General features: G+C 36.2%; 1 protein-coding gene across 1 annotated transcript; it reads left to right on the forward strand.

Annotated features, from left to right (window-relative positions):
• Positions 1-5957: 5957 nt before the first annotated feature.
• On the forward strand, positions 5958-12002 carry LOC148299556 (protein CFDP2-like). The gene is made up of 2 exons (XM_088275940.1): positions 5958-7290; positions 11977-12002. The coding sequence occupies exons 1-2, from the start codon at positions 5958-5960 to the stop codon at positions 12000-12002; spliced, it is 1359 nt and encodes a 452-aa protein (XP_088132066.1).
• The last annotated feature ends 387 nt before the right edge of the window (positions 12003-12389 follow it).

The raw sequence follows: 12389 nt of genomic DNA on the forward strand, positions 1-12389 counted from the left end.
TGTTTTTCTTCGTTTGAAAAATATTTAGTATATTTAAAAAAAAATATATTAAACAATACCTTTTCTTCAAAATTCAAAAAACAACACATTCTGCCCTGTAGCGGGTAAATATTAAGTTAAAAATATGCTTCTTTTGCTGGGATATAGTACATTTTCTGGGTATTCCAAAAACTGAAAATTGACGATTTTTGAAATATGACGTTATTGAAAGGAGTGAGCGAAGTGTTGACATATTTAGTGCTGTACGCAGAGGCATCGATTTTCAATAATCAAAACAAATAAATGCAGACAGGTCAAAACAAAACATCATAACAATATCACATAGGAAAAAAACAGCATTCCGAGATGTTGAATCGCTTTTTTTATCTTTTTATTACGCCCGAATCCACCAAAATAATAATTCTCAGTCCAAGAAGCATAAAACTGCGATTCTCTTGTCTCGAAAGGGGTAAACTTAGGTCCAAAATCGAGACAATAAATAGGGTCAGTAGAAGGCTGGGAGTTTGATAAACGACCTCATCATGAGCTATAAAAGGAAAACATAAAAAAACAGACTAAAATGTACGAAACATCTTCCCAAAAGTAAAGTTGATAAATTGGTCAGTATTTTACATACGAAATGAGATATTGTGCTTCTTCGTTTGTTCCAAATATGTTGCGTAATATTCCACTTATTTGGTTGAATTCTACATTTATTTAACTAACTAACTGACTAACCAACACGCCGCTTCTTCAGTCTGCTTTCATCCTTCTTTTGCCAACTCCATGCTTCACATCCATACATAAGGGTTGGAACCAGAACTCCATTGTGTACTGCCAGTTTAGCTTCCGCTGATAGATTTTTATTTGCTAAAACTGATTTTAGTGCACCATTCACTCTGTTCCCAGCATTCACTCTCCTTTCTATGTATGTCTTTATCAATCTTTCCATCCCTAGAAAACATACTACCCAAATATATGAAATCATCTACCTGTTCCAAAATCTCCCCATTTACCAATATTTCACACTCAGATCTACATTCATCTCTTTCAAAAACCATGATTTTGGATTTGCTAACATTCATCAATAAATCACTTTCCTTGCACACATTATACACTTTTGTCACCAACGTTTGCAGGTCTTCTTTGCTATCGGCAAGAAGAACAGCGTCGTCAGCATATAAAAGGCAACAAACGGTCAAATTATTCATTCTTGCTCCATTTATTTATGTGTATTTTAATACGTGACGCGTTTCGTCTTCTGAAGTCATTATCAAACACTCAAGTGTTTGATAATGTCCTAAGAAGACGAAACGCATAACGTATTTAAATACACATAAATAAATGTAGAATTCAACCAAATAAACCGTGTTTAATTTTGGATATATTACCCAGAAAATACTTTATAGTGCTCAGATCAAAAGTCGGAATAATCGAGGTGTATATCGGAATTATGTCCACCTCCGTGGTGTAATGGTCAGCGTGTTTAGCTACCGTGCTGGAGGTCCCGGATTCGATTCCTAGTGGGGTGAAAATAAATATTAGTGATTTTACACTGTAATATTGATTTAATATTACCCTGGACTGGTTCCTGAAACGCAAGAGTGATCACCTTGCCTTCATGTAAGTAAATTGATCAAGATAACACTGGGTCAATTTGATGCAGTGCCCTATGCACCATTGGGTGCGGATAAGGGTTATAAGTAAGTAAGTAATATCGGAATAATGAGAAGATGTATAAATGTGGAATAGGGGAAGATTACTTACAATGATAAGTGGTATGACGTTCTAATCTCGCTGCCTACCCGTGCGGGAATGCGCCGAAATATTTAGTTTTTTTTTATAAGTTTAAGTTTTTCCTGCTTTACGTATTTATGAGAAGATGCAATAATGTGGAAAAGGCGATGATTTTTTGAAAAGATAGAGTGATGTGGCGTTCTATTCTCACTCATCACTGTTGCGAGAATGCGGCGTAATAGATTAGTAAGCTAGTTAAAAAAAAAAATTTCCTGATGTTTTTTATGAAGGCCACAAATATTGAATAAACGAGTGGAAATGTCTTTTAATGGTTACTTCGTAAGATAATATAATTAATGCAACTCTATGTACCTACTAGGTGATTACTCACCTATACATAGTTGTCTTAGAATCTCCTGCATACATATTGCATGTGCAACACGCATTGAATTAATTTACATACTACAAAGGAAACAAATAAGACTCACAAAATAACTTTGAAACATTTATTACTTCGTTAATTGATTCGGCAGTCACATTGGTAACATATATCAATTTTTAATTTAAGTCTTACTTGGTTAAAACCACAATTTCTTAAAATCTATTCTGACGCGTATTTCGATGCATTTCGCATCATTTTCAAACACCGTAAATGATGCGGAATACATCGAAACACGTGTCATAATAGATTTTACGAAGCAGTGGTATCTACCAAGTAAAACTTACATTTATAACTGTCAATAACTGGCGGTATACAATAGCATCAATTGTCTACTGCCTCAGTCAATAAAAAAATTAAATAAAAATATACATATATATATATATATATATATATATATATATATATATATATATATATATATATATATATATATATATATATATATATATATATATATATATATATATATATATATATATATATATATATATATATATATATATGGTGTGAAGTGAATAGAAGTGAAGCACGGAGTGAGTAAAAGGAAGAGACTAAATGCAGTCAAACTGTGATCTCTCTGACGAATGTGCAACCACATGTGAAATGAGGAAAAATGCAAGGCTGAGATAAATACAATCGACAAAATAAAGAGAAGTGTATTAACACGGTTTTGTCATGTAGAACGAATGAGTGAGGAAACAACTGTAAAAAAATATATAAGAATAAGGAGAGGAAGAAGACCGAGAAAAACTTGATGAAGTATGTCAAATGCTTGAATATGCTCAGTTAAAGAGTTGAAATATTTGGTGGGTATATATCGCTCACTCCTTTCAAGAACGTCATAAATCAAAAATCGTCAATTTTCAGTTGTGCATATTTTCGGAATGCCCAGAAAATATACTATATCCCAGCAAAAGAGGCATATTTTTAAGTTAATATTTACCCGCTACAGGGTAAAAAGTGTTGTTTTTGCATTTTGAAGAAAATGTATTGTTTTATTATTTTTTTAAATAAACTAAATATTTTTCAAATGGAGAAAAAACCTTCAAGTTTTACCTAAAAAGATCTGTTGCACAGTTAAAAGTTCAGTAAGTGGCTTGATATTTATATTTAATTCATTGTATTATATTTTTAAACCTTAAAAACGTTCTCCTGAAAAATCAAGTATTTTGATTTATGACGTTCTTGAAAGCAGTGAGCGATATGTACACATGCATGAATGTGGAAGATGTCAAAAATGTTGACAAGAGTACTTTGGCATTTTATCTTCTCTGGCTACTCTTGCGGAGAAGCAGCGTGATGCTTAGTACATTGATTAGTTAGATTTCTCTTGGATATTCGTGTTTTACGTGAGAAGATTAGAGCGATATTTTTTAAATAGCCGAGAGTAATAACATTCAACAATAAGACTGTAATTGGTCTCACTACTGTAGACGTACTTGAAGTATGATTCAGTGAAAAATAAAACATGCCGCCAATGGATGCGGTGATTAATTGACTTCTTTAATCCGATGTGACAAATGCGTTGTTAAACACACATTATGATTCTCGTGAGATAAACTCGATTGTAACAACATACAACAATGTGATGTTCTAGTGATTCAAGAACAATGTTTCAAAATTGGTTCATATACATATATAGAACTTCCAAGAATTTGAGTAGTGTGGTTGTCAATAATGGGTAGAATTGGTGAATGTTACACGTGTATAAAGTGATCACTTAAACCAGCCTATGACGGTCGTCAGCCCCGTAAATGCTCAGACGTCCATATTCTTCTTCATCTTTGATGAGATGTTAAAAAATAATATGAAAATAACTCCTGTAATTGGAGATAATCCAGATTTTGTGAACAAGTATTTGGACACACTCAAAATGTTGTAAATAAATTATCTGATCAAATTATAAGCTAAATAATAAAAATGAAAATGGTATTTTCTGGCGTTTCTCATGTGTGTGATTTTAATCCAGGATTCGGATCTCACATAATAATATAAGAGTTTCTGCTTAGTAAAAAGCTTCTTTACATCTCACCAATAGATGTCTCTAGTGATGTTCTAGTGATTCAAGAACAATGTTTCAAAATCGGTTCATATATATAGAACTTCCAAAAATTTGAGTAGTGTGGTTGTCAATAATGGGTAGAATTGGTGAATGTTACACGTGTGTAAAGTGATCACTTAAACCAGCTTATGACGGTCGTCAGCCCCGTAAATGCCAAGACTTTCATATTCTTCTTCATCTTTGATGAGATGTTAAAAAATAACATACAACAATGTAACGAGCTAACTCGTTCGTACATGATGTTTTGGTTCGAAGTCTTAAAAATAGCTAGTTAAAATAGCCACCTTAAAAAAAGTGAATTTCTTAAAATTTTATTTACTTTACATGAAGTTAAAGACTTGATCCAAATGCCACCATAGCGGCTGTAGGAGAATAACTCGTTACGTTTGCAAACGAGGTAATGAAGAATTCATCATCAAACCCTTATCCGCACCCCAATGGTGCATAGGGCACTGCATATAAACGCAGTGTTATCTTGATCGTTAACACATGAAGGAAAGGTGATCAGCCATCCGCTTCAGGTACCAGTCCAGGGTGATATTGAATAAACATTAGAGTGGAAAATCACTTATATTTATTTGACCCCCCCCCCCGGGAATCGAACCCGAGACCTCCAAAATGATAGTCGAGCGTGCTGACCATTACACTATGGAGGCGGACAAACGAAGAATTATTGTCATATTATTTTTTGACATCTCATCAAAGATGAAGAAGAACATGGAAGTCTGGGCATTTACGGGGCTGACGACCGTCATAGGCTGGTTTAAGTGATCACTTTACACACATCTAGAAGAAGATCAAAGAACTCTTGGATGCCGCAGAAAGAAAACATGATTCGAAGACATGGCCTAGGTGGCGTTGTCCATGATAAAAAGACCTACAATCTGAGGACGAGAAAAGCTGACCACTATAGCCTACAAAGACGATAAGTTGGGATGGAGCCAGGAAGAAAATAATATAAAATAAAAATGTTTTATTTACCAGAAAATTTACGATAAAAGCAAAATTCTTTCGAAATAAAACCACAACACATAAAGCAGAGGATTCATTTTGATTGCTTACTATGGGAAAATATAAAGCTTGGATATCACTTTATCTCTTTATTTACACAATTTTTATGAAGCACAGAACTCAGTGTGAGTAAACACAAGTTTTGAAAATCAAGAAATATATCATAAAGCTGTTCAAAACAGTACAGTATTTTCATATTATATAATATTTTCTATCGAAGTCTACAATCGAAAGTACTGAAAATAATAATAATAACAAATCCCTTACCGCACCCCTATGGTGCATAGGGCACTGCTTCATATAAACACAGTGTTATCTCGATCGATTACACATGAAGGAAAGGTGATCAGCCCTCCACTTCAGGTACCAGTCCAGTGTAATATTCAATAAATATTAGAGTGAAAAAAATACTTATATTTATTAAACCTCCCTGGGAATCGAACCCGGGACGGTTCCAGAACGGTAGCCGAGCATGGTGACCATTACCCTACGGAGGCGGAAAATAATATAATATTTTTAATGAATCAGAGATGCACTCCTAAATGAACATAATAATATTTGATAACATTTTAATTGTACGAAAGACTTACTTTAATTTTAAATAATATATTTTAATTATTAATCGACTTTCCCCTCTTGATCCCCACCTTGTCGCGGTGAGGGGGCTTGCGTGCCTCAGTGATTCACCAGGCTATGGCGGTAGTCTAACTACCAGAAGGGTCTCCCATGCCAAGCAGGTTGGTGAAGAGAGGCCAGACAAAGCGGGAAACAAGGTTGAGCCAACCTGGTGAGGGGTCCTCGGACCTCAGGCCTCGGGAGCGCAGGGCCAATCACTCTGCCTCCCTAAACCCTTTGATTACGATAAGTCCACGAAATGCCTCGGACACCGACTTCTCTGGCACCCCCCGACCCGGCTGTGGTATTAGGACTGCGCTCACTAAACGGCTCCTATCCAACAATTCATCTTTCCGGATTGGAACGTACAATGTGCGGACAATGCAGGTCCACGGTAAAGATATTCACGCGACTCGTATCATGGATGACTACAAGTTAGACATCCTAGGACTGAGCGAGTCGCGATGGAAAGGATCTGGAAAGAGGTTGTTGGATAGTCACATGTGTCTGCACTCCGGCCAAGAACGATATCACCGTCAAGGGGTGGCAATTCTCCTTTCAGAAAGAGCAGCAAAGTGCTTGCTTAGTTGGGAACCAATTTCTGAAAGGCTTATACGCGTCACCCTCCAAACGGCCGATAGTTCTGTCACTGTCCTTCAGTGCTACGCGCCTACCGAAATTGCAGATGTCCAAACAAAAGATGCCTTTTACGACTCTCTCCATGCGGTCATCGCCTCTCTCCCAAGAAGAACCCGCGTGGTAGTATTGGGAGATTTCAACGCGAGAGTCGGAACAGACCCATCACTTGCCCCAACGGTGATGGGAAGGCACGGCTATGGGCAAGCCAATGACAATGGAGAAAGACTGGTCGAGTTCGCTAGTATTAACGACCTTGTCATTGGCGGTACGCTATTTCCCCATAAGTCCATCCATAAGTACACCTGGACCTCCCCTGATGGACGAACAAGAGCGCAGATAGATCACGTCCTCTATGGACGTGCTAACCGGCGAGAGCTCCTCGATGTCAGGTCCTACAGAGGGGCCGACATTCATAGTGATCACGAGTTACTCGTCGGAAGAATCTGTCTGCAGCTCAAACGTCTGCCGAGATGTCCTCGGCGGAAGAGAATCAACTTAGACAAGTTGAAGAGTGCCGAAATAAGATTGAGATTCGAGGAAACGGTCGGACAACGTGCCCAGCAAGAAACCGATCCTCAGTCCATTTATGTTGACTCAATTGAGGCGCAGTGGGCTAGTCTTAAATCGGCTCTCAACTCTTCCGCCAATGAGGTTCTTGGCCCCAGGATAGGAGAAAGACCCCATTGGATGTCAGATGAGACTTGGGGAAAGATAGCTGAGCGCGCTCACTTAAAAGCACTGAGGGACAGTGAAAGTGACCCCTTCCAACTGGACACCCTCAGAGATGACTACAGGCGCCAAGATCGTATAGTCAAACGATCATGTAGACTCGATAAGCGCCGTCATCTCGATTCTCTTATTGTAACGGCGGAACATGCTGCCCAAGGAAATGACACGCGGAAATTATTCCAAATTACAAGAAAGATCTGCGGAAAGAATTCGATAACCCCTGGAGCTGTGAAAAACACAAATGGAGTTATCGAATCTGACGCGGATCGTATAAAGGAAATATGGCGTGATCATTTCCACAGGGTCTTGAATCGCCCTCCTCCACCAATCATCCTCGATATTCCCTCGGAGGCTGCGTCAAGCATTCCGCGGGCGGTCGCCATACCTGATGGTCCACCGACACAGGCGGAAATTATAGCTGCCGTGTCGAAATTGAAAAATGGGACTGCCCCTGGTGTTGATGGTATCCACCCGGAATTCTTGAAATGCAGCGTTACTGGCATTATTGGCCCTTTACACCAATTAATGTCCAGTGTGTGGGAAGAAGAGCGATGCCCTAGAGACTGGGTAAATGGGGAGATTACCGTGTTACATAAGAAGGGTGATCCACTCAACTGTGACAACTACCGCGGCATTACGCTACTCAGCGTACCTGGGAAGGTGCTTGCCCACGTAATCTTGCAGAGAATCCGAGCCCCCATTATGCAGGTGCTCAGAGAAAACCAGGCAGGGTTTCTGCCTGGCAGGTCCTGTGCGGATCAAATCCATAATATTCGCCACATTCTACAGCAGAGCCAGGAATTTAACAGTTCTCTGGCGATGTGTTTTGTAGACTATGAGAAAGCGTTTGATAGTCCGCACAGGCCCACACTCTGGAAAGTACTGGAAGCTTATGGGGTGCCTGCGAAATTAGTGGAGCTAATTAAGTCCCTTCACCTCAATAGTGAATGCCGTATGAGAGTTGACGATGTTGTCACGGATTGGTTTGGGGTCTCTACCGGAGTCAGACAAGGCTGCGTCCTTGCGCCGTTTCTCTTCATCATCCTCATGGATTTCATTCTTCGAAAGTCATTACCATCTGACCGAGGTATAACCATCTCCCCCTCCCGGAAACTCTGCGACCTAGAGTACGCAGATGATGCTGTTTTAATTGATGACTCCGTCGAGGGTCTTCAATTAATCGTCGACAGGGTAAATAGGTACTCTACGCACATGGGGCTAACAATAAATGTTGCAAAAACCCATGTGTTGTGCAACAGCTCATGCCTAGATGCCCAACAACCCTTGATGTTGAGTAACCAGCGCATCGAAAGGGTCGAGAGTTTCAAGTACTTGGGAGTGTACGCGACTGAAAATGGCAGCCTTCAAAAGGAACTGGGAGTGCGATTAGGACTCGCAGGGTCCGCATTTAACAGTATGAAGGCTGTCTGGAGATCGGATTTATACTCGGTGAAGACCAAATGCCGCCTATACAATGCCTGCATTGCTCCTGTTCTCTTATACGGCTGTGAAACATGGCACCTTACAAGGGCCCAGAGCAGCCGTGTACTAAGCTTTGAGAACAGGTGTCTGCGGAGAATTTTAGGCGTGCGGTGGTTTGACTTTGTGAGGAATGAAGAGATAAGGCGTAGGACGCAGCAAATCTTGGTCACAACTGTCGTCAAGAAAAGGCGATTCAGTTGGCTTGGCCATGTACTCCGCATGCCCCCTGAGAGCCTTAATCAAGCTTGCCTCTTTTACAAGGCATCAGGTTCGCGCCGCCCAGGACGACCACTGCTGACAATTCGTCGGCAGTTCTCGTCAGAACTTCGGGACGCGGATCTGACTTGGGAGGATGCAAGGGAGCTGGCAGCCGACAGAAAAGCCTGGAGACAGTTTGTGGACTCCATATGCTCCACCTAGGGAGCGGATATGGTTTATTATTATTAATCGACTTTATATTGGATTTTTTTAAAGACGTCACAATCGTTGTTCCATTCCTATCGTATATTCCACTATCCGACCCTTTGCTACATATAAAAATCTATAATTGAACATATTGACACTAATACCTAAAAGGCGTCGGTTAGTTTTTCCCACTAAGTTAAGTGATCACTTTATTCACGTGTAACATTCACTATTACCCTCTTTACATCAACCTATGATTGACAACCACAAAACTCACAATTTTAGAATTTATACAATTGTAATAAATCTGATGTCATTTGATTGAGTTTACGGCAGTATCTATGGTGGATTAAAAAAGCTTTTTTTTAGCAACCTTTTACAACATTTTGAGTGTGTCCAAACACTTGTTCACAAAATCTGGATTATCTCCAATTACAGGAGTTAATTTCTTTTTTTTTTTGACTGGTTTAAGTGATCACTTTACACACGTTTACGGTCGTCAGCCCCGTAAATGCCCAGACTTCTATATTCTTCTTCATCTTTGATGAGATGTCAAAAAAAAACATACCTTTTATTTAGATGTACGAGTAGGTATGCAAAATCCTTTGACATTCAGCATTATTTTACATTCTGGGAGATGCCTTAAAATACGATTTTGAATTTTTATGCAAATATCCAATTAGATCAGTCATTTTTTTCACATTATATATTTTTTTTTACAGTTTCAAAAATTATTGCAATATGGACGTTCAATAATGAACAGCATGGTAAACATTACGCTAGTGTATGAAGTGATCGCTTAAGACAGCCAAATGCCAATTCGTTAGCCTTGGGATGATCACAGCAATATAATTCTCTATACTTCTCTAATAATAAAAACAGATTAAGACGTTTCATCTCAAGTTAAAACACCTATAATATTGACATATCATCCGTAGGGCGAAGAATCCAGTGTCTGATAGAATACATAAAAATAAATTGTAAAAACATTAAGAAATAATGTGATGTAACCAATATTTTTGTGAAAAAGTAAACAAGACCCGCGTTTTAAACTAAAGTTAATTAAGTAGAGAGATAATGTGACATAAATAACTTTGTTTGAATAATTAAGATAAGACGACTTCGACTATAAAGACGATATTACATATTAAGTATTCAAATAATTTGCATGTTAATTTTACATGTTTAATTATGAAACAAATTGACCTACAATATGTCTTTTATTCCATACAAATACGTAATATTTCAAATTCCAATGCACCAAAACACTTCAATGAAAACATCATATTCCTTTCAGATCAAGATGTTTCAATATCTCAGATGAAAACACTTTATCTTCTTTCACAAATTAAATCTGTCAAAACTACCAGACCATGACACGCGAACGATGCACTTTCAAGAAAATTCTGAAAGATTACCTTCCAATATGATCCTTTCTTCGAATCAAATAAATGCCTTCCTTTCTTTCACCAATAGTAAATTTAAAACAATACTTTAAATATTATTTTGAGAAAAAAAATGTTTTTTGATCCAATCACATTTTTATTAGCCAATTAGTTTCGGCAACAATATGTTGCCCTCTTCAAAAATCAAAGTCTTTTAAATAATATATCAATATGATCAACAAAGTTAGTGCTTTCAATATTCAAAACACGATACTTTAATAATTAAAGAAATCATTAATACTTCAACACATTATAATTTATGTATATTTTTTTTTATATTTTCTATATATGTTTATATATATATATATATATATATATATATATATATATATATATATATATATATATATATATATATATATATATATATATATATATATATATATATATATATATATATATATATATATATATATATATATATATATATATATATATATACAAATATATATATATATATATATATATATATATATATATATATATATATATATATATATATATATATATATATATATATATATATATATATATATATATATACATATATAAATATGTACATACATATTTTTTTTTATATCCAGGTATATACCTGTTGATGGAAGCATCTGTAGCTTCCAGAACTAATCGTGATAAAATTTAATACTAGAGTGGCAAAAAAGTGTTTTATTTGTACTTTAATCACGTCATATCACAAAGTGAATGTCGAAATCATATATGCTTTAATGAAGAGAGATTTTCTCCAATTGAATTCATGTACCTATTAATATAAATTTTTAATTATAACAAATGCTAAGAAAGCAATGCGTAAAATCAACTGTTTCTAGTACCTATCTTGAAGGTTACACTTTTTACGTTTTTTTTAGTATTTGAACACTAAAGATACCTTAAAATACCTTTTTCCTTTAATACCTTTTCGGTATTTACAAACAGACACAACAACGATGTAGGTATGTTGTGTAAACAGATGTTTCACAAAAGACTATGTCCAATGACTTACGATTTAAAGCTGTTATTGACATGGCCGAAATTATTTTAACTATGAAATAAAATCACCTTTGTCAACATTATTGGAGTGTTCATAAAGAAATACATTCCGATATTTCAATTACCTGAAATATTTTTTCATGGTTCGTAATGAATATTGAGGATATTTCTACAAAATAAAAAAATCAATACATTAAACAACAATACCTTTATAAATTAAAATAAATAATGGTTTGTTCGTAATCTTAAATTCTTTTTTTCTTTTTTAACCTTCTGTCCTCTAGTGTTAAATAAAGCCCTCTTTCTTATCCTTTCATATTTTCTTGTCTTTTTGTCTGATGTTGCTTGCAGCCACTTTTTACCCCCCACAGCGGCTTTGTCGTCAGACCATCTTTTTTCAGGTCTTCCGATGCCTATTTTATTCCTCCAACTTAAAATTTTAGGGTCCATCTTGTGGAGTCTTCAATAATCTTAAGTTATTCAACAACATCATTAAAATTTATACACCTCGTGTTATTATATACACATATATTTTTTTTACTCATTTTTACTGTGAAAGGTTAAAACATGCTAAATCAAAGTTTTTATTGTAATGACACAACATTTTTAAATTATGACACAACATTTTCCAAAGGTATAATTACGCCTGATCAGTTCAATGTGGATTTAAATAAAATGATCCTCTAAGAAAGTGTAAATTTTTACAAAGAAATATCGCTCGATCAAGACATTAAAATTTATTGCACTTTGAATATAAAACTACATCACTCTTAAATACTCTTCACGCTTCTTCCATTGCAAGTACAAATCCATCAGCCTGAATGTCCAATTTATCGGTTTTTTATTGATCGTGATT

Source organism: Brachycentrus maculatus, unplaced genomic scaffold (assembly GCF_059751285.1).
Source record: "Brachycentrus maculatus isolate JH-2025_06_01 unplaced genomic scaffold, ASM5975128v1 h1tg001083l, whole genome shotgun sequence".
NCBI lineage: Eukaryota > Metazoa > Arthropoda > Insecta > Trichoptera > Brachycentridae > Brachycentrus > Brachycentrus maculatus.